Genomic DNA, 22,071 nt, shown 5'->3' on the forward strand with positions numbered 1-22,071 from the left:
CTTGTTGTCACCATATTCCTCCCAGGGGGCCAGGTTTTGGGTTCCAGGAGGGGCTCTGTATTACTAGTCCTCTCCCCCTTTTGGCCCCTTAGCCATAGAAAACATCCAGTCAACACCTCCATTTTCCCATCTGTTTCATCTAGTATTCTTGCTGAATCAGGAATACTAATGCCAAGGCCGTGAGACTCATGACTCTTTCTCTTTGTCACCACACACACACACACACACACACACACAGAGACACACAGAGACACACACAGAGACACACAGACACACAGAGACACACACACACACACACACACACACACACAGACACACAGACACACATACACACACACACACACACACACACACACACACAGACACACACACACACACACACACACACACACACACACACACACACACACTTACGGCAAATTTCCCCTCTTTCATGTTATAGCAGCACCCTAACAAATGGGAATAGAAGAAAATCAGTGCCCATTTCCCTCAGTGGATATGTTTTCTACTACAGAATATATCCATGTGCTGCTCCCTAAAGTCCTAATCAGCACACAGGCTTCAGCCAGTGAAACACAAGCCTATAGAACTGGAATTCCTGGGCTGAAGAGACGGCTCTGAGATTAAGAACATGTACTGCTCTTCCAGAGGACCCGAGTTCAGTTCCTAGCACCCACATCAGACATCATAACCACCTGTGACTCCAGTTCCAAGGGCTCCGATGCCTCTGGCCTCTGCAGACATCTGCACTCACATGCACATATCTACATGCGGACACACAAACACACAATTACAAAAATCAAAAATTCTTTTTAAAAACAAGAAGTTCTCTTCTGGCTAGAAAAGAATAAAATAAAATAAAAAAATAAAATTCCACGTCATTCGAAGAGCTTCTACTGCAGCTGGCCTGGGTGAAGCAAACAGCTTAGTCCATGCTTAGGAAGCAGTGATTTCAAACAGGCTGCATCCCAGAGACAGGGCAAGCTTACAAACAGGACCCGTGTCACCCCAAGATCTGGGGCCCCACGGTCACTATGCTACCTGACCATGCTGCTGGAAGGAAAGCTCTTTGGGGGATTAGGAAACAAGGTGGAGATAAAAAAGGAATCGTATCTCCAAGCAACAACTGAGCTTTATTTCTGTTTAAACGATAAATACACGAGTTAGTTTTCCATACCCCATCTCGCGAACAAAGGGCTTTAAGCAGAATCTCTCATTGTCTTCAGCTGGAATCTTCCAGCTCACGCCTGTAGCACCGACTGTTCCAACACCTCAGGACTAGTTGTGTTAGGCACAAAATAGTACCTACCGGCTACATGGACACCCATGTTCATGGTGAGGAAGAATGGAGGCTTTTCACCCACGAGAAGCTAAGTTTTGATGGCTTTGCCTTCTAAGGTGTCAAACATGTCTTCTAGGCACTTCTGGACACAGTGGAGGAACTCCCGGGCATTGCGTCCCGTGTAGGAGGAGACATTGCAGCCTATCCAGTCGTCATGAACTATGTACGCAATGCCAAAGCCATCAGGGACCACGGGGGCAAAGCCACCAAGGCTCACTGCTGGGCTGCTTAGAGTGCTCGTGGACAGGATGTTGTGGTTTATCTGCCTGTATGCAGGATCCAGGTAGAGCTCAGGTAGGGTGACCCCTCTGGCTAGTGCCAGATACCGTAGAGCAAACATGTGTCGGTCAAAGCCTTGGCCTGTCAGAGACAAAATGGAAAGACAAAGTCTCAGGATCTCACCAGTGAAGAGGGCATAAGCAAACCCCGTAACCATGGTAGGAACCATTTTCACACAAAAAGTGGGAGAAGGGTCTTTTATAGCCCAGCATGCATGCCTCCAGCTCACCATGCCTAAAATTCTATTCTCAGCTGTTAACAGATGGGCTAAACATGAGCCTAAGATGAAAGCGTGATGCTAAAAACACTGATTTGGTACATGCCTGTGATCCCTGAACTTGGGAAGCCGAGGCAGGAGGATTGCAAGTTCAAGGATGGCATTAACAACATGGTGAAAACCATGTATTAAAAACAAACAAACTGGGCAGTGGTGGCGCACGCCTTTAATCCCAGCACTCGGGAGGCAAAGGCAGGCGGATTTCTGTGAGTTCGAGGCCAACCTGGGCTACCAAATGAGTTCCAGGAAAAGGCGCAAAGCTACAGAGAGAAACCCTGTCTCGAAAAAAAAAAAGAAGGGGGCTGGAGAGACTGCTCAGCAGTTAAGAGCATCTGACTGCCCTTCCAGAGGTTCTGAGTTCCATTCCCAGCAACCACATGGTGGCTCACAACCACCTGTAATGAGATCTGGCGCCCTCTTTTGGCCTACAGGCATACATGCAGGCAGAACACTGTACACATAATAAATAAATAAACTTTAAAAAAACAAAAGGCCATGAATGGTGGTCCACACCTTTAATATCCCAACACTCAGAAGCAGGGGCAGGAGGATCTCTCTGAGTTCCAGGACAGCCAGGACTACACAGAGAAACCCTGTCTCCAAATAAACAAGGGCTGAAGAGTTGGCCCAGTGGAGAATTTGTTGCTCTTGCAGGTGACCCAGGTTCAATTCTCAGAACCCACATGGCAGCTCACAACTGCCTGTAACTCCAAGTCTAGGAGATACGATGCTCTCTTCTGAGCTCCACAGACATCAGGAATGTACATGGTGCATGCATACACGCAAGCAAAACACTTCCACACATAAAATAATAAATCTAAAAAAATTAAACAAACAAAAGACTGAATCAGTCCATCAGAGTCAAGATGGTGTGAGGAGAGATGAAGAGAACATCGAACTTCCCAACTGGAACAAGTCTCAGTGGGTAAGGCCCGGGCTCATTCCTTAACAACGCACGCACGCACACACGCACGCACGCACGCACGCACGGCTCATTCCTCAACAGCACGCATGCACACAGGTACACAGGGGTAAAACTCAAAATCCATGTGTAAAAGACTGACTGGTGGAACAAAGTGGAAAAAGCATCCACCCAGGCTTCTAATCGTAGCTTGCTGTGTAACACTGGGCAATGGCTTAGCTTCCTAACTTCAAAATGGAGACGGAATAACTAGGTGTCTCGGTACCTTTTAGTCCCAGGGCTGTTAGTGCACATAACAGGACTGGGCTGAGACATCCTCTCCAGGTCTTGAATTCTATCACAAAGAGTTGAAGAAAAATGACCCTTCAAATGGTGATGGATGGGCCTGGAGAGATGGCTCAGCAGGTAAGAGTACTGGCTGCTCTTCCTGAGGTCCTGTGTTCAATTCCCAGCACCCACATGGACCATCTACATAGGATCTGATGCCCCTTCTGGCATGCAGATAGAGCACTCATATACACAAAATAAAAAAATCTTTTAAAAAAGTTGTGATGAGCTTCTGAGATGACCTATTTACAGAGAGCCAACACTGTAGCTGAGATGAAGTAGGAGGGGCAGGCTTAGAAATCCTGAACTGCCAAAAATGTGTCCATGACCAATAAGGGGCAGGGGAAAAAGAAAACAGCAAAACCAACCATTTCTCACAGCTGAAAGTGACCTTAAATGGGGAGAAAGTTCCCCATAGCTGCTTAGATTCTGATCCCCAGTGGCTGCTCTGGCTCTTCAGATGTGGCGAGGGTAGGAGAAAAACGTTTTGGGAGTAGGGAAGTGGATTAAACGAAGTGATGGCTAGAGATCAGAAGTGGGTGGAATATTACTGAGGCTCACAGAGGCAACAGGACCCACGGTGTTCTCCCCACCCTGCCTCACCCATCGCTGCTTCTTTGGTCAGCTGGCCATGGTATTTGGAGCACTCAGCCATCATGTGCTGAAGCTCGCCCACACTGTGCTTGGAGGGCTCCCTGACGAATGCCTCGGAACACCTCTTAGTGAAGACGGAGGCTGGGCGGATGGTCTCAGTCCGGCCGTGCTTGAAGGCCGCGGTGCTGCAGGACTCGTAGGTAGCCACTGTCTGGCCGTACTGTCGCAGGAACGCCATCTGGAAGGCCAGCTGGGCCACTGCATCAGGGCTCAGCTTCTGTTTCTTCAAGAATTCCTTGCCACCTCTATGAAACTGAATGGAGTCAATGGTGAGGGTTTTCATGGTGGCATCAAACTTTTCCTTAGCAGTGGTGATCCCAGCCTTTAAAGCATCGCTCAGCTTAAAGCTGAGTTTCTGCACAGACACAGAGGAGTCGGTGGCGGCTGGCTGGCTCTGGGGAGTGATGGCAGGGGTCTGGGTGCTGTCTTTGAACACTTCGTTGAAAAACCTCAGCACCGCGACACCATCCCCCCACGCATGCTCAAAGTGGACTGCTGCAGTGCCGTCCTTGGCTACGATGAGGTTGAAGGACTTATCGAACCAGCGGTTCGTGCCGTCACCATGCAGCATGGAGTGGGACAAGTGGACAATGTCCTTCATCGGGAAGTCATCGAGGCAGAGGCAGAAGACAGCAGAGTCCACTTTCCTCAGGGTTTCCTCGTTGCCCCCATGCACCAGCTTCTGTCTGAGCTCTGCCCAGACATCCCGGTTCTCACTGGTCAGATATGCCAGGGGGAACTTGGGCACAGGGCTGCTGTCCGAGAGAATGTACTTCAGATGGGCCTGGATTTCTGAAGGGCTCACAATGTTCCCATCTCGATCGAGGACATCAAAGACATAGAAATTTCCTTTTCTTAAGACCAGGAGGTGTCTGGCCTTGGTATCAGTAAAGAGTTCATCACGACTGGGTTTGGGTAAACGAGTCGAGTTGAAAAGCCGAAAATACTGGGACATATCCAGGGGGTACGCATTGACCAGGTAGGCTCCATACCAGGACAGGGAGGAAGGAACAAAGCGTATGAGTCTCTTGAAGGTGTCTGTGTCACTTTTGGCGGGGTTCAAGTGGAATACTTCTGGCTCAAGAAGGCCAGCCCGAAGTGTCTTCAGAAACCGGACAGCAGAAACAGTCATGTTGGTCGCCCGGATGAGCTGGTCGTTATACTCAGACTTCGGGTCCGGATTGAATGCCATGAATGGATTAAAGTTTAAAACAACAGAGTCTCGAGCAGTTAAATACATATCAAACCAGGGACCTGAAAAAGAGAAAACATAAAAGGCTAATGCAATCCCTAAAAATAAAATTTAAGAAAGAAAAGAATTCCAGCTCAGGTGTAGGAAATGATGGCATCAATTCAAGAAGGTGATCGTATCATCTGCCCAACGATTCATGCTATATTAGCAGGACCACAGACATGTGGTCTTAGGCATCCGGATTCTGCTACTTTCACTAATGGTCTGAGGTTCCCCCAGGCTGTAGCTGTATCAGTTCTTCTCTTTTTACTACTGAGTAATGTTCCGCCATCTGGATATAGTACATTCTGTTTATCCATTCATCAGGTAATGGACATCTGGGCTCTTTTCACCACTTAGCTGTGATATTCCCATGAACCTTTATATACAGGTTTTTGTGTGGACATGTGTTCTCACGTCTTCTTTTATAATTTATTTAAATTTATTTTATGTACATTGGTGTGAGGGTTTCAGATCTCCTGGAATTGGAGTTACAGACAGTTGTGGCTGCCATGTGGGTGCTGGGAATTGAACCCAGGTCCTCTGAAGAGCAGCCACTGAGGCATCTCTCCAGCCTCCTGTTCTCACTCCTTTTAAGGATATACTTAAGCTAGGTAAGGCTCTGCTAAGACTTTCTTATTTTATTTACTTATTTGAGACAGGGTCTCTCTATGTAGCTCTAGCTGTTCTGTAATTCACTAGGTAGACCAGGCTGGCCTTGTTCTGTAACTTACTATGTAGACCAGGCTGGACTTGAATTTACAGGGATCCGCCTGCCTCTGCCTCCTAAATACTGAGATTAAAAGTGTGTGCCACCACGCCTGGCTTCTGCTAGGCCTTTTGAGGAATACCCACAAACACTATATTGCTGCAAGCTGAAAAAAAAATATGAAATAGAATTCAGCTGATTATGACAAAGCTAGACCTGGAGGAATTAAGAACTCTTCCAGAGGATGAAGCCAAGGCTCAAGGAGTCTCGGTATTATATTAGCTTTTATTATTAGCCGTTTCCTGCTATGAATTTCTCATGTGTTTTTCCATCATTCACTGGGCACCATTTCCCTACACAATTCAAGTATTTGTATAACCTTCTTCAACTGTGCTACACCAGACACAGTGAAGACCCCTAATTTCAGGCTTTTCCGTAATTATCGTCATTAGCAGCATCTGGCCAGGACATTCCCCAGATGGACAAAAGTATCTTATCTGAGATACCTCACAGATTCTCTAAGAACAGACTTAAGCATCTAGACTATCTGTTGGAGAAGGCCTGGTGAATGTGGTAATTAAGCTTAACTTTCTCCTTTCCAAAGTCTTATCTCTAGTTTTAGATCCACCTTTAACAATTAACTCAGAACTAAAGGGTTTTTACTTACAGGTACATCTAGCTGTGACAGAAGTTGCCTAGCCAAGTTGCCCAGCAACCGAGCACACTTCCCCCACCCTGTCAGAAACAGCAGGAGCAGAGATAGCTTGAAGAGGTAAGGACCAAAGAGATAAAAGGCAGTCTTACTTTCAGAGACAAGAAAAAAAGAGAATGGAAAAACTAGATGGGGAAGAACTAGATTGGAGGGCTAGAAGAGAGAACCAGAAGAACGAGACAGATGAGGAAGAGCCAGGTGGGGAAGAACAAGATGAGAAAGAACAGGATGGGAGAGTAGATGGGAGAGGAGCTAAGATGGAAAAGAACTAGATGGATGGATGAGAACCTAGATGGGGCAGAACTAGATAAAGGAATTAAGATAGTACTTAGCAGATAAATGTAGAGAGAATCAGGCAAGAAATGAGCTAGGCATGAGAGCAGAACACAAGCAGTGTAGAGACGGAACTGACTCAGAATAATAAAGTGAATGGACTAAAGAATTTCGTGTATGTAGATTTATTAGTGAACCTCTCAGATTAATCCGCTGCCAGTAACGTCTCTTCTGGAACTCTGGGTGAAGGCTATTGAGGGGCTGGACTCCAATAGCTTTCTTTACTACATGAGAGTTCCAATTCCCACACCTTCAAAAGCAACCGTTGGCTGGGCAGTGGTGGCTGGCACAAGCCTTTAATCCTAGCACTTGGGAGGCAGAGGCAGGTGGATCTCTGCCAGTTTGAGGCCAGCCTGGTCTACAGAGCTAGTTCTAGGACTACATAGAGAAACCGTGTTTCAAAAAAACAGAAAAACAAAAAACAGGCAACTGTTATTATGTGTGTATCTTTTTGATGGCCCTAGATAGGGTCTCACTCTCGCCACAGCTGTCTCAAGTTTTCAATTCTTCAGCCTTCTGGGTGGTTAGGATTATAAAAATCTCAAACAACCCAACATTAAGGTCTAGAGAATGAGAAAAGAAAGACTGGAAGTGTGAAAGTGTCTAGACATTTGGTGATGACTCAAACAGATATGAGAAAGTCAACCTCAAACTGGTGAGAAGACAAGAATCAATCCAGTTTACACAGCAGACCTTCCAGAGGACCTGGCTGAAATGTTATCATTACATCCTTGCCAACCACTCGGTAATCCTTCCTCACTCTTGCAGAACACAGGCTTTGTTCTCTCCATCAAGATAAGCTGGGAGACAGACAACTGAGCTCACCGACCTCCCCACCCCACTTCTCTACACTGCACCCAGTGAGGGGTTAATAGAACCACCTTCCTAGGGAATCCACTCAGACATGACCACTAGAGGCACTCAGGGTGATAGCTGAACCCAACCACAGAAGAGTACCGTCTAGAACTGACCAGCCCCACCCTCGTCCAGAGAACCTCTGGCATCTGTAAGACGGAAGGAAGGAAGGGAGGGAGGGAGGGAGGGAGGGAGGGAGGGAGGGAGGGAGGGAGGGAGGGAGGAAGGAAGGAAGGAAGGAAGGAAGGAAGGACGATGCAGCATCTAAAGAAAGAGGCAAATCAAAGGGAAATGAACTTGGAGGAGAGAGAGTATGAGAAGAGTAGAAAACTAGCCCGGTGGTGGCGGCGGCAGAGGCGGTAGCAGCGGCGCACGACTTCAATCCCAGCACTCGGGAGGCAGAGCCAGGCAGATCTCTGTGAGTTCGAGGCCAGCCTGGTCTACAGAGTGAGATCCAGGACAGGTACCAAAGCTACACAGAAAAACCCTGTCTCGAAAAACAAACAAACAAACAAACAAACAAACAAAAAAGTAGAAAACTTTAAAAAATTCTGAAAATAAACTTTAAAAAAGAAACCTTCATCAAGGGCTTGGTAAAGCCACCTGCTGCCAAACCTGATGACCTGAGTTGGACCCATGCTGTAGTAGAGAACCAACTCCTACAAACTGTCCTCTGGTATCTGCATGTGCACACACACACACAAAGTAAATACTAAAAAAATTTAAATACTAACCAAAAAGAATTGGTGGAGCAGAGAGGAGAAGTGGAGAGCAGAGACCAGGAATTAGAAACTCAATAGAACAGTTGAAAGATAAAATAAATTGGTAAAACAAAAGAATAAGAGATGAAAAATATGAGAGGAATAAGAAAGGAGAGGACTAGGCTCAGAACACGTACATACAAATCAGCACAGAAAGAGGGGAAAAAATGTAAATAGAAGGGAAGAAATGAAACACATAAAACAACACACTATCCCCAAACAGAAGAACTTGAGTTTCTGTAAGAGGTTTGAGTCAGCGGCCCAGCAAAGATGACTAGGAACATACACCGAAGTACGTTACACAGCCGGGCATGGTGGCGCACGCCTTTGATCCCAGCACTGGGGAGGCAGAGGCAAGTGGATCTCTGTGAGTTCAGGGCCAGCCTGGGCTACAGAGTGAGTTCCAGGACAGTCAGGGCTACACAGAGAAACCCCATCTCAAAAAAAAAAAAAGACGGAAAGAAGAAAAAAAGACCACTAAAGGATGAGACCATCGTTACCAGAGAAAATGAGAAGGTGGTAAAGGAGAAACAACCCCAGTGGACCACATGACTCAGACAACAGCAGCATGTACAGGATTGTGCCACTATGAACACTAGATACAGTTGACCAGAATTGTAATTATATTGTGCAAATGAGGGTATGTGTGTAAAAAGACTGCTAGAGTCTACCCTTTGCTAATGAGATGTCAAAATAAAAGGGAGTATTTTAAGTATATCATTTAGAGGTATAAGGACCTGAAGAATTAAAGCTGGATGTGGTGGTATCCAGTCCTTAGGAGGCAGATGCAGCGGGATAAGTCCAAGGCCAGCTTGGGTTACATCCTGTGTCAATAAATAAATCAATAGTCAAGTGAAAAGCACAAAATTAGGGAGAATCAGGCAACTGTTGTTTATCCAATAAGTCTTATAGTACAATTTGATTTTTTTAAAAAAGTATATGGATGTGAGTCTGCATTAGTGTATGTGTACCACATGTGTGCAGGAACCCCCAAAGGCCAGAAGAATGGGTTGGGTCCCCTGGAGCTGGAGTTACAAGCAGTTGTGAGTTACCTCACATGGGTAAAGGTAACCAAACCCGCTTTCTCTCCAAGAGGAGTAGGTGCTTTCAACTGCTGAGCCATCTCTCTAGTCTCCTGTTTGGTTCTTTAAACTGTAGGTACAATAGATAAATTATAAACTGTGGGCCAGGAAAATGGCTCAGAGGGTGAATGTGCTTCCTGTCAAGCTGACAATCTAGATTTGGCCCTGGAGCCCACATGGTAGGAGGAGAGAACTCACTTCTGTAATCTGGCCTCTCCCCTCCACATGCATGCTGGGACACATGAACCCCCACTAAAAATCAATAAATGTATAATTTTTAAGAAACTATATTGTGATAGGTAGAGTTATAATCCCGGCTACTCGAAGCAGAGGCCAATCTGGATTACAAAAGGGAGACCCCCATCTCAAAACCAATAAAATTCTTTTTTTTGTTTGTTTGTTTGCTTTTTCTTAAGACAGGGTTTCTCTGTGTAACCCTGGCTGTCCTGGATCTCGCTCTGTAGACAAGGCTGGCCTTGAATTCATAGAGATCCACTTGCCTCTGCCTCCCAAGTGCTGGAATTAAAGGTATGCACTACCACCACCCAGCCAATAAAACACTTTTTAATTAAAAAAACAAAAACCCCTAAATTTTAAACAACTGTAAGAGCGGGGGGGGGGGGTGGATGCCGCTAACTCTAGACAGAAGATGAAGAGAACTGAGTTTCATAGACCAGCTGCTCTGCCTGAATCACAAAGGAAGCATCTGCCAGTAACAAAATGTAAATGAGAACAACACGGACAAACGACTGACCGACCGACGGAGTTCAGGAAGCAAGACGCAGCAGGCAGGTCGGCTGAAGCATGGTTTGCATCAGAGCGGCACGTGAGATGAGGATGAGGCTACGGGGGACAGGTGGGCCAGTGAAGGGACAGAGTGACACTCAAGACACCAGAGAGTAGAACCAGTCAAGCTCTGCTTCAACCCCATGTGCAGCAAAGGCGAGCCACTGGTCTTGGATGCCAGCCCACGCCTTCTTAGGCGCAGGGATTCAAGGGCCTCCCTCTATGTACTTCAGGAAGGGGAGAGCTGAGAAGCTGCCGCCACCGGGGAACAACGGGGCCCGCCATCCTACCTGAGATGTAGCTGGTGTGCTTATTCTGCTTATCCTGAGCAAGCAGGTGCTCATGCAGTTCCTTCCCGATGCCATTTTCAAAACTCTTACAAAATTCCTCTGTTTTCCTGGAATGTTCAAGAACAGAGAGATAAAACCAGGGTGGGGAATACATGATTTTCAGGTACCTGGCCAGGAATTCACACTCTGGGTTACACACACACACACACACACACACACACACACACACACACACATCTCAGAACACAATCCGCCTAAGGAATACACCTCGGGAACTGGGAAGGTCAAAAGTGAAGGACACTAGCTCACTCGAGCACAGGACTATCAGGTTTTGCCTTTCTCCCCCATCCCCCCTGCCTTACTAAGAACCATTAGATTACATGTATGGTGATATTTTATTTGTACTGAAATGTGATTTTAATTTTATGTTAATAAATAAAGTTACCCTGGGGTCAGAGCTATTAGAGCCATAGCAAGAGCGTGGTGGTTAGAAGAGCTAGGTAGATTTCTGTGTGTTCAGGGATACAGCCAGTATTGGAGACATACGCCTTTAAGACCTGGAGGGCGGTACTTACAGGCAGTGATGAGGCAGTCATGTGGTTGGGTTTACAACCAATGAGAAGGCAGAACAGAAAGACTATTTAAACACAGACAAACAGGAAGTAGCTCTCTCACTCGGGGAAGTTAGGAGCACTGCAGGAGGTAAGATTTTATCTCTGAGCTCTGACCTCTCAGGCTTTCTCTTTTACATTGGCTCTGTGTTTCTTATTTTAATAAGACGATTGGTTACATCTACATCTGGCGCCCAACGTGGGGCATTTTGTGTAGCCATTTGATCAGGCATCTGCTGTATGGTTACATACATGTCTTTGTTGTTTTTTAAATTTATTATGAATACAATGTTTTGCCTGCATGTGTCCCTGAAGGCCAGAAGAGGGCACCAGATCTCATTACAGATGGTTGTGAGCTCCCATACGGCTGCTGGGAATTGAACTCAGAACCTCTGGAAGAACAGCCAGAGCTCCTAACCTGTGAGCCATCTCTCCAGCCCTAGATTACATTTCTAAAGCTAAGCCCTGAATTCTATTCCCTAATTTAACCTCTTCTTCTGAGGCTGACCACCTGCTACAAAGTATTGAAGTCCAGCAATCAAACGCCTCCTTTGGCTCACCTAATTAACAGGCCCAATTAAAATTAAACACGACATCCTAACACAGGATTTCCCCTTTCATCTTTATAAACTGCCATTTTCCTATGTGCCGGGTCAGTCTCCTCTCTATCCAGAGGCAGTCCTTTGTTCCTCTCCCTTGTCCCCTCCCTCATGCTCTATCTCCTGTCTCGGTCTCTTATTCCCTGCTCTTTGTCCCTCTGGGGCAAATAAATCTCCTTGGTGCTAAGAACTTGGCCTCAGGGGTCCTGCGCTGATACTTTTCCTTTCAAAATGTACCTCACAAAGCCACCTGTCCACAAGGAGGTGGTTTGGCATGGAGTAAAGCTTTGAGGTCAGAAGGGACCAAGTTTGAATCCCAGCTCTGCCACATTCTAACTGGGTGACTTTGGACAAGTTACCTAATCTCTCCAGGTCTCAGTTTCTACATCTATAAAAGAGAGATAATAACGCCATCTCAAGGATTTAAAAACATAACGCTAAGGACTTAGGGAAGAGGAAAGCACCAGGCAGTAACGGGAAGCCAGGGCTTTGTTGCCACGTTAAGAGGAACTGTAGGTGACTATTTCAAAGCAGAGGCTAGACTAGGAACAGTTCCTGTTTCTTTCCCTGTCCAGTGAAGGGCTCCGTGACTCTAATGACAACACCAGAATCTGTACAGAAACTCCCCAGTATGGGAACAGCACCAATTATCCCAGGCTACAGGCTGTGATGCGATCCACATTCTGACAATACCCAATGTTCTCTTCAGAGTCCGTGCTATGCTGGTTTCCTAAGAATACTCTAACAAGTACCACGAACACAATACAGCTTAAAACAACAGGATTTTACATTCGTGGTAGGGTACACCTTTGATACCAGCACTCTGGAGGCAGAGGCAGGCAGACCTCTGTGAGTTCAAGGCCAGCCTGGTCTACACAGTGAGTTCAGAACAGCCAGTGCTATGTATCAAGATCTTTACTCAAACAACAACAAAAAACAAACAAACACAAAACCCCAAGGTTATTCTCTGGGAGTCCTGGAGGCTGAAAGTACAAAACCAAGGTGTCAACAAGACATGGTGTTCTCTCTGCAGACCATGGAACAGAATCTGTTCCATGATCTTCTCTTGGCTTCTGATGTTGGGAACAATCCTCGGTGTTCCTAGCCTGTGGACACAACACTCCAATCTCTACCTCAGCCCTTCATGGCTGTCACTGGCTCTGTTCTCATAAGACATCAGTCGTTTTGGATTAGGGACTTGCCCAATTCCAGAACAACCTCATCTAAACTAATTACATCTTCAACAACCTGATTTCCATACAAGATTACATTCTGAGGTTCTAAAAGGGCATGTTTGGGGCACAGTGTCTAGTCTGGTTAACATCTTCAGAAGCAGGCTCTGGTCTGCCACATAATCTTTTATGGACTTTCCTCCCCAGCACACAGGCCTCTTGAATATGACCAGTACCAGCCAGCCTCGCAGACATGCCTTCCGAGATAAAGCACAAACATGCCACTAGTCTTATAAACCATCCTGCTGAGTCTAGTTAGAGGGCTCTCACCCCAGCTTGATTAGTCCTTTGTGAATGAAGACCCAGTTCCTGAACTTGCACATATATAAACCAGTCCTAGGTTCTGGAGGCCTTGTCAGGCCACAGACAGCCCTTGAAGTCTGGTCTGTGACCACTACTTGCTTGCCTCCCTTGAACCCTGCCTGCTAGCAATGGTTTCCAGGATTCTCAGTGTTTACCTGAACTGGCTGTCATCCAGGAGAGGCTTCTGTGCACTGAGGTATCGCCTCATGGTGTCTTCAAGTTTGGGGATGGGCAGCCTGCGGGGAAAGCAAGGTCAGTGTGAGGCTCACCGTATGAGACGATACCAAGAAGCTTTACAAGTCAAACTAGTAAACCAACTACTGGGTAATTCATCCCCCACAAAACCAACAAACAAAAGGAAAAGCCAGTAACAAGTCAGAACTGATGGACGGGCTTGGACATAGGTCAGTGGTAGAGCACTTCCCTAGCATGCATGAGGTCCTGGGTGGATTCCTCGCTCCACAGTAAAAAGAATGAGTAATAACAATCAGAACTGATGAATTACTGTTGCATCAACAGTTAAGTCTATTCTAAGTAAATTATTATAAAATATTTTAATGATAATAATAGATTCAAAACGGGAAAACAGAGGCTGCACCAAGCACTCTTGTTTCCTGGCCACAGCTATGGTAACTGCTAACCCTGTACAGCACTAAGCCCTACCCTTTGACTGAACAAACATTCCCTACACCCAGGACGCAAAGAAAAAAAGCTTTCTTTGTAAGACATTCTTGTGCATTTTACAAAAGAGAATCACATAAGGGTGAAACAAAGCTGGGCGTGGTGGGGCACGCTTTTAATCCCGGCACCTGGGAGGCAGAGGCAGGCGGATCTGTGAGTTCAAGGCCAGCCTGGTCTATATAGAGTGTTCCAGGACAGCCAAGGTGACAGAGAGAATCCCTGTCTCAGCTCAATATGGAGGCTACAATTGAAAGACAGAAAGTGACCACCAGGCGATGGGCAGCACGAGCATCCGATAGGAGTCACCAGGCAGCCCATGTGCTCAAACACCAGCAGGGGCCACTGCTGACTGACTCCAGCAGTGGGGTCCCCAGTGGTGGCGGTGATGGTGAGCACACAGGCCCAATGGCGAAATGAACAGCAGACAGCAAGGCCTCTTCTCTGCCATTTCAATAGTTTTACTGAAAAGTACACACTCTGGTATTGACACAATACTGGCTTACTTTTCTTCTACCATGATGAAATTAACAGTTATATGCAAAATACTGAACTGTATCCGTCATTCAGGAAAACTGACCCATTATCCACAAAGCATAGCTCAGTTTATGATATACTATATTGCATCCATTTATTTTTGAATGCATGTTTATCTGCAACTTGATGATAAAAACAAGTACAAATTATTTATAGCCATTATGAACTTATATGCTCCAAGTAACCAACCATTCAGAAGACTTAAGCCCCACTGACTTATACAGGAAGTTCCAAATACCACCTCAGGAACCTCATAATTATAAATTTTATTACTTATATTTATTAGGCTTTAACACCAAGGGATTAAGGAAAGTTTTTCCTTCTTTTTAAGGAAAACTGTAAATCAGAAATGGCAACCATTTGTTAAGAACAACTCCATAAAAACTTCTCACCTGGCGGTGGTGGTGGTGGTGGCAGTGGTGGCGCACACCTTTAATCCCAGCACTCAGGAGGCATAGCCAGGCAGATCTCTGTGAGTTTGAGGCCAGCCTGGTCTACAGAGCAAGATCCAGGACAGGCACCAAAACAATACAGAGAAACCCTGTCTCGAAAAAAACAAAAAATAAATAAAAACTTCTCAATGATCAATTCTGGTCTGACTAAACTTTCTTCAGTGAAATAAGGGCATTTTCAGAGTAATGACTTTGTTTTGAGTTCCTAATTGCATAATTCAGGGGTTTTCTGTTGCTGTGACAAAAGTCCTAAGCAAACTGACTTAGGGGAGGAGAGGCCTGTCTGGCTCACCCCAGGAGAGCTCCTGGGACAGACCCTCAGTTGTAGCCCCCGCTGGGTTCTGCGCTGCATAAACACTCCGGCCAGTTTCCAGCCGGCACCAGCCAGCAGCAGGATGTCAATGCGTATGAATCCACGAAGATCTTACAGAGAAGGCCCTTTCCACTCGTAATTCTTCCTGTAGAATTTCTCCTCTGATCACTACTGGTACATGGGTCAACACAGGGAAGGCTTTTGATAAACTTATGTTGGATGAATTAGCTCATTACTTTCTCTCCTACCCAACCTTAGTCTGTTCTAGGCTGTTACAACAATACAAGGTGACATCATTTACAAATAGAAACTTCTCATGCTCTGGAGGCTGGGGAGTCTGAGAAGGCTAGACTTTTCTTGTTATTTAGAGTCTGGGTCTCACCATGTAGCTCTAGGTGGCCTGGAACTCACAGAGATCCACCTGCCTCTGCCTCCCCAGTGCTGAGATTAAAGGTGTGGGCCACCTCACCTGGCAGAAAGCTAGACTCTTGAAGGCCATCTTGCTACACAACATGACAGAGGTAGCAGCACACGGGCCACGGAAGGCCGAACTTGCTTCGTTGTTGTTTGGGGGACAAGGTCATGCTATAAAACCCAGGATGGCCTAGAACTCATGACAATCCTCCTGCCAAGTGCTGAGGTTACAGAGGTGAGTCACTATGCCAGTTCAAATGCTATTGTAACAGAGTTACTCTCTCACTATTAGCCTGCTCCCAGGAAGAAGAACCCACTCTCCCGGTTTTTCCTCTATTAAATTCAGGGGCAGGAGCCAGCAAGAGAGCTCAGGGAGCGAAGGCATTCACCACCAAGCCCAATGACGTGAGCTGGATCCCCATGGACCCACATGGTGAAAGAGAACCTGCAATTTGTCCTCTGACCTCCACACATCCACCACAGCATGGGAATGCCCATACAACACATGCGTGCACTTGGGTACACACACACACACACACACACACACACACACACACACACAGTTCTTTTTTTGTTAATTTAGTGGCAGTTCTTACTTTCTTACTGATTTTTCTCCTCACCAGACTGTGAGACCATTAATGGATGGTTGAAATTGTCATCACATAGAAGAATGGTTAGAAACCCTCCCCTTATCCCATGGGTTCTGACACCGTCATCTGTTTCTTCCCTCCTCTCCCCTCACCCTAAACATCCGAGTCTCCTCAGGACCGTCTATGTTCTAATAGTTGATTACTCTAATTGGACCATTTCAACTTTTCCAGATTCCTCCAAGCAGGAAATAGGGGTGGAACTGGAGCAGCGTGATCCTGACAACTGTGTTTATTCTCGTTAGAGACAGTATGGCAGGCTGGAAAGTGTACGGATGTTGCATCTGACAACCCTGAGTTCAAACATTAAGTCTCCCTCCAGAAGGAAGGTCAAGGGTTAAAGTGGTGTCAGGCAGGATGGGAGGTGTCGAATTAACGACAGGGTTTGATGGGAAAGGATGAGGAAATGAATTTGACAGTGGTGATGTGTGGACGATGCTATGAATATGCTAAAAATTATATATGTGAAAACAGGGAATTTTGGGATGGCAAGATGGCTCAGTAAGTAAAGTGCTTGCTTAACAAGCTTGAGGACCAGAGTTTGAGCCCCCAGAACCCACTTTAAAAAAAAAAAAATGAAGCCAGGAGTGGCAGCCTAGGTGTAATTCCAGGACTAGATGTAGCTGGAGACCGGGTGCCTGGGGTAGCAGACCTGCCAGCCTAGACTACCATCTCGTATAATGACTGTTTTTAATTGTCTGTCAATTTGACACATTCTGCAATCACAAGGGGGTAATTTCAATGAGGAATTGTCTGAGTTGGGCTAGCCTGCATGCACGCCTGTGAGGAATTTTCTTAGTTGGGTTAAGAGGTGGGAAGACCCACCCTGAATGTGGGCTTATGGCCTCCTGGTCAGACCTTAGGAGACCCAGTGAAAACCAGTGAGACAGGAGTCTTGGAATTTCTAGCAATGGGCAATCTTCATTAGCTGTGGTCACCAAGAGATGTGGGTGTGAGCTCTGTCTCATGTGCTGGCTCCCTTTCTACAACCATGAGGAGAAAACCTGCTTGAGAGTGAAGTCACACAAATGAAGAGGTCAGCAGGAGGGCAAAACAGCATCCCTGTGGATTCTGGAAGCCTGTGTGAGCTCATCGATCTCAAGTTACTTGAGCCAATTTAAATGACTTTCTGCAACATGTACAAAGACCCTTATTAAAACAATCTGCTTTTTATAGAGTGTTCACCAACCATTCTTCCAGTAACAAGGTCAAGACAGAGAGCACCTGGTCTCTATGTACTACCCTGGTTTCCTCCACGAAACCCCAGAAGTGGCTGCCAGTATACAGCAGTTCCTTTGGCTCCTTTGTGTGACTCACCAGGCCTCAAAAGAGGTAGAGCCAGCGTCTGGAGAGACACTCACAGCAATTTCATCTTAACTGTGTGTTTTCCTGTTCCACCCTACCCCCATCTAATAGTTGTTATTAGTTGCCCTAATAAAGGAGAAGGGAAAATGCTAAGCAGATTTACCTCCTGTGTAAGCTACTGAGTCATCTGCTCTCATACCCAGTCTGCCTCCCAATAGCAGGGGCTTTGGCATTCTTCCTGCAAGAAGACAGCTAAAATGCCTTCCCTGTCTCCAGGACCTAGTTAGAATTGGGATAGTGGTATATGTTCACAAGAGTCATTTGGGAATAAAGTTATTCTGGAAGTCAAGAAGACTGGTGCTGTGGAATAATCCTCTTGTACACTGTAAAGATTTGTCACTTGAATTGGTTTAATAAAACACTGATTGGCCAGTAACCAGACAGAAGTATAGGCAGGGCGACCAAACTAAGGATGATGGGGAGGAGAAGGGCAGAGTCAGAGAGCTGCCAGAAAATGCAGAGAAGCAAGATGAGAACGCTACTGAGAAAAGGTACCAAGCCACGTGGCTAAACATAGATAAGAATTATGGGTTAATTTAAGTGTAAGAGTTAGCTAGTAACAAGCCTGAGCTATTGGCCAAGCATTTGTAATTCATATTCAGCCTCTGAGTTGGTTATTTGGGACCAAGCAGTTGGGACAGGAAATGTCTGTTTACAGATTGGCCTGAAAGACATGCCTTTGGGGCTCACAAATTAGTTCTACCTGTTACCCTAGTGGCCTGGTAAAAGCTGCCTCTCTGCTCATTCTGTTTTGAACACGTGCTATCACTGAAGGTGGTTAAAAGAAAAGCAACAGAAAACTGGCATTTATTATGGATCCACTGTAGATCAACTACGACTCCCCATGAGGTCCCTCTCTGCTAAACATTCCGACCCAACCCCAACAAGGTCTGAATGGTGAAGCTTTGTGCTAACACCTGCTGCCAACCTCTCAACCTCTGTGTACAACACTGTTTGAACGCCTTCTCCTGGTGAGCAGCTCTGCCCCTCCTCTCGCCTGGTAAATGTCAGAGTCCAGCTCAGTGTCATCTCTTCTGTAAGGCTCCCTCACTCATGCAGACACTGCTGCTCACACAGTGCAACAGTTCTCTTCTAGTCCACTTTAGACATGCAACCGATGTCTGTTGACCAGTTACCCCGCTTGTGGGTGCCTACCGAGTGCCAACTCTGCCAAACTCTGTACAAGGGCTTTGTATGGGCGTGTTTAATGCTAATTACTCTCTCTGGATCTGGAGCTACAGGCAGTTGGGAGCCGCTGGATGTGAGTGCTAGGAGGTGAACTTGGGCCCTCTGGAGAGTAGCAATCACTCTTAACCACTGAGTCGTTTCTCCAGACCCCAGTTATATACATCTTAGCATACACAGGAACAACAAAACCCACAACTTAAAAACAAAGCAAAACGAGCAAATGATAATTCAAGGGCTCCTACTAGCAAGAGTCCAAGGCCAATGTGGCTAAAAGGAAGCAGTGAGAAGAGGAACAGACTAGGGAGAGACAATGATTTTTCCTCACCTCTGGCATCTTACCTCAAGTACCTCCTAATAGTCCAAAGAACTGTGTGTTGCCATTTACCTCACAGATGACTGTAGCTCTTTAAATGTGCAAAACTATAGCTCTAGTGGCAGACACTGAAACTAAGTTCTCCCGAACACCAAGGTCAGGGCTCCTTGCCAAGTGTGACATCAACATGAGTGTCCAAGAGAATATATTTTACTAGCCTAGAACTGCTGACACAGAAAGTATCTCATCAAACTCCCACTTCTAAATGATGCACCGGGAAATCTGGCTGCTCCCTACGGGGAATACAGTAGTATGCATTTTTGGGTTTTTTTGGGGGGGGCGGGGGAGTGGTTTTTGCTTTCAAGACAAGGTCTCACTATGTACCCCTGGCTGTCCGGGAACTCATTATATAGAACAGGCTGGCCTTGAACTCAGCCTGCCTCCACTTTCTGAGTGCTAGGATTAAAGGCACTGGCCACTACACCTGACTAATAATACTGTTTCTACTTCCAGATCTTACAGATGTTTGTGCTGTGGAAGGGACTAAATTATGGTGAATGTTCTTACAGGTTCCCAATTCTAAACTGCCAACAGTCCATCTGATCTTAAACCTGGGTGAGGCTGAGGCCTGCCTCCAAGTCAGAACCATCTGACTCAGCAAATATAAACAGGTCTTCCCAAGTCCTCACCTTTCCCCTACATACGGGTGCAGCTCACACGGGCTGTCAAGAGCGGCTGGGTTACACCCTCTCCCCCGAAATTACAAAGACCCCTTTTCTTTCCCCCATCTTCCTGCTGAATTTGGATAACCCCACTGCAGTTTGCCTCACTTGTCTGCACACTCATGTTCCTGCTGAGAAGGCAGGGTGGGCAGATGACACTGGGTGAAATAACTGCTGGATGTGGAGGAAAACACAAACCCCACGGCTGGGAATACCACCTTGGTACAATGTCTATCTTTTCCTGGATGGAGCAGGAAGCCCTGACCTCCAGCTCCTGGACAGGAGGGTCCCTGGAGGCTGGACCAGAGGATAGTGAGAAGGGATTCTGAGACAGGTTTAGAGTTTGATCTGGGAAATAAACAGTGAGCCCGGAAAAGACAGTTTAGGCTTGGCTTAGAGTGAAAGGTAATTTCTATTATTGGAGTAGATCTGGCCACCCAGATCAAAGCTGAGAGATCAAAGAGAAAACTAGACGCCAGATTTAGGGAAGTCCTGGCTATAGGGGAGAGGGACACTTATTAGGACTGTTTGGGTAGGTCAGATAGTCTGGGTGAGGTGCTGGCCCCCCACCCCCACCCCACAAGGGGTGCTGAGGAAGGTTTGGTGGGGGTGAAAAGTTTCTAGGTTAGGGCTGATCTTAGAAGTTAAAATGGGGAGTGGAAATTGATAAAGGTGTTCTTGCAGCAACTGATGAGGCACTAACAGAGCAGGATACTGGAAGAGGAGCGGGCTGAGAGGTCTCAGCAAGAGGCAAAGAAAGTGAATAGTGGAAACTGACCTGAGGATGACCCGTGTTAGCAATTGGCTACCCGAGTTGGAAGGTGGTTAAGTGTGAGAGGCTCAGGATAGCTGTCCGAAAGATCAATGGATAGGAAGTTTGTAGAAGGGAGGATTGTGGAGGGGACCTTAAGGTTTCTGAGTCTTCTGAGACAGGGAATTCTCAGTCTCCGACTTTCCAAACCCGGGAACGAGGCTGCCTATGGGCGGGAGGTCGCAGGGTGGGGGGACGACGGAGAGTTCAGTGCAAGTCCTAAGTGCCAGGAGGCTGGGCTCACCTGGGCAGGCTATCCTGGTAGTGCATGGTGGGCACGATGCTGTGCTGTAGGTACTCGTCGGGCCCCGAGCTGGCACTCATGGGCCGACTAGAGGCTCCCAAAACATGCGCGGGGCCCCGGGGCCAGGCGCGCAGCAGCAGGCGCGGCATCATCGTCCCGGGCGGCAAGGGCGGCTCGGGAACGCGGCGGCTGAGGGAGTTCCCAAGCAAGAAGGCCGCTGCCCTCAAGGCCGGGGACACCGTGTCAGGGACTTATCGTCTAGTTCATCACGGCCCACAAGGGCACTTCCGGGCACAGACAGGAGGCGGCCCCGCCCACACTCGGCCCTCTCCGAGAGCCCGCCCACATTGTGGCCACGCCCACGGGCGAGCCACGCCCACCGTAGCCGGAAGCGATCTGTAGACAGTAAGACGGGCTTCTTGTCCCAGGGCAGCTGGGAATACATTCTGAAGCAGTCCTCCTTTCCTTTCCCAGAACTAGACAGAAATCAGAGCCAGAGAAAAGAAACGCTGAAGCCTGGCATCTGTCAAGGCTTGGTCTCCAGAGACCGAGAACATTTCAAACTTCCATGTCTTCTAAGGAAAGAACATGATCAACATTCTCCCCACGGTTCTAGATTTATCGAACAATAGGCATACTTATCTCACCAATATAATTTGGAAGGCAAAATGCTTCGCTCGTACTAGGTCCACGTGGCGTTTCCCAAGCTTGAAGTTTTCAAAGTGAGTGGCTTCGGAATTCTGCTCAACTGCCCTGCCCGCTCCGCTGGGCAGTGTTTTAGAAACTATACAGCGGGGCATTGGGAGTACCTGCCTGTAATCTGCAGGAGCAGCAGTGGCAGAAAATTAAGAGTTCTAGGCTACATTCAGCTACATAGCGAGTTTGAAGCCATCCTGGGCTACATGAGACCCTGTCTTAAAGCAAACGGAAGGGAGGAAAAAGAATGTACAGGAACCGGAAATAAGCATCCTTTTTTAGCTCGAAATTTTCAAAGAAAGAAAAAACAACAACCAGGCTCCCTACCAAGAGGAAACCCCTTGTCTTCTGGCTCTGAGTGTCTTCTAGGCTCAGTCTGCCCTAGG

General features: G+C 46.8%; 1 protein-coding gene across 1 annotated transcript; it reads right to left on the minus strand.

Annotated features, from left to right (window-relative positions):
* Positions 1–1,114: 1,114 nt before the first annotated feature.
* Cpt2 (carnitine palmitoyltransferase 2) lies at positions 1,115–21,591 on the minus strand. The gene is made up of 5 exons (XM_006977721.4): positions 20,990–21,591; positions 13,461–13,541; positions 10,561–10,667; positions 3,751–5,055; positions 1,115–1,702 (listed from the first exon to the last, which is right to left on the minus strand). The coding sequence occupies exons 1-5, from the start codon at positions 21,139–21,141 to the stop codon at positions 1,371–1,373; spliced, it is 1,977 nt and encodes a 658-aa protein (XP_006977783.2). The 5' UTR covers positions 21,142–21,591; the 3' UTR covers positions 1,115–1,370.
* Positions 21,592–22,071: the final 480 nt, after the last annotated feature.

Source organism: Peromyscus maniculatus, chromosome 2 (genome assembly GCF_049852395.1).
Source record: "Peromyscus maniculatus bairdii isolate BWxNUB_F1_BW_parent chromosome 2, HU_Pman_BW_mat_3.1, whole genome shotgun sequence".
In the NCBI taxonomy this organism is placed as follows: Eukaryota; Metazoa; Chordata; class Mammalia; order Rodentia; family Cricetidae; genus Peromyscus; species Peromyscus maniculatus.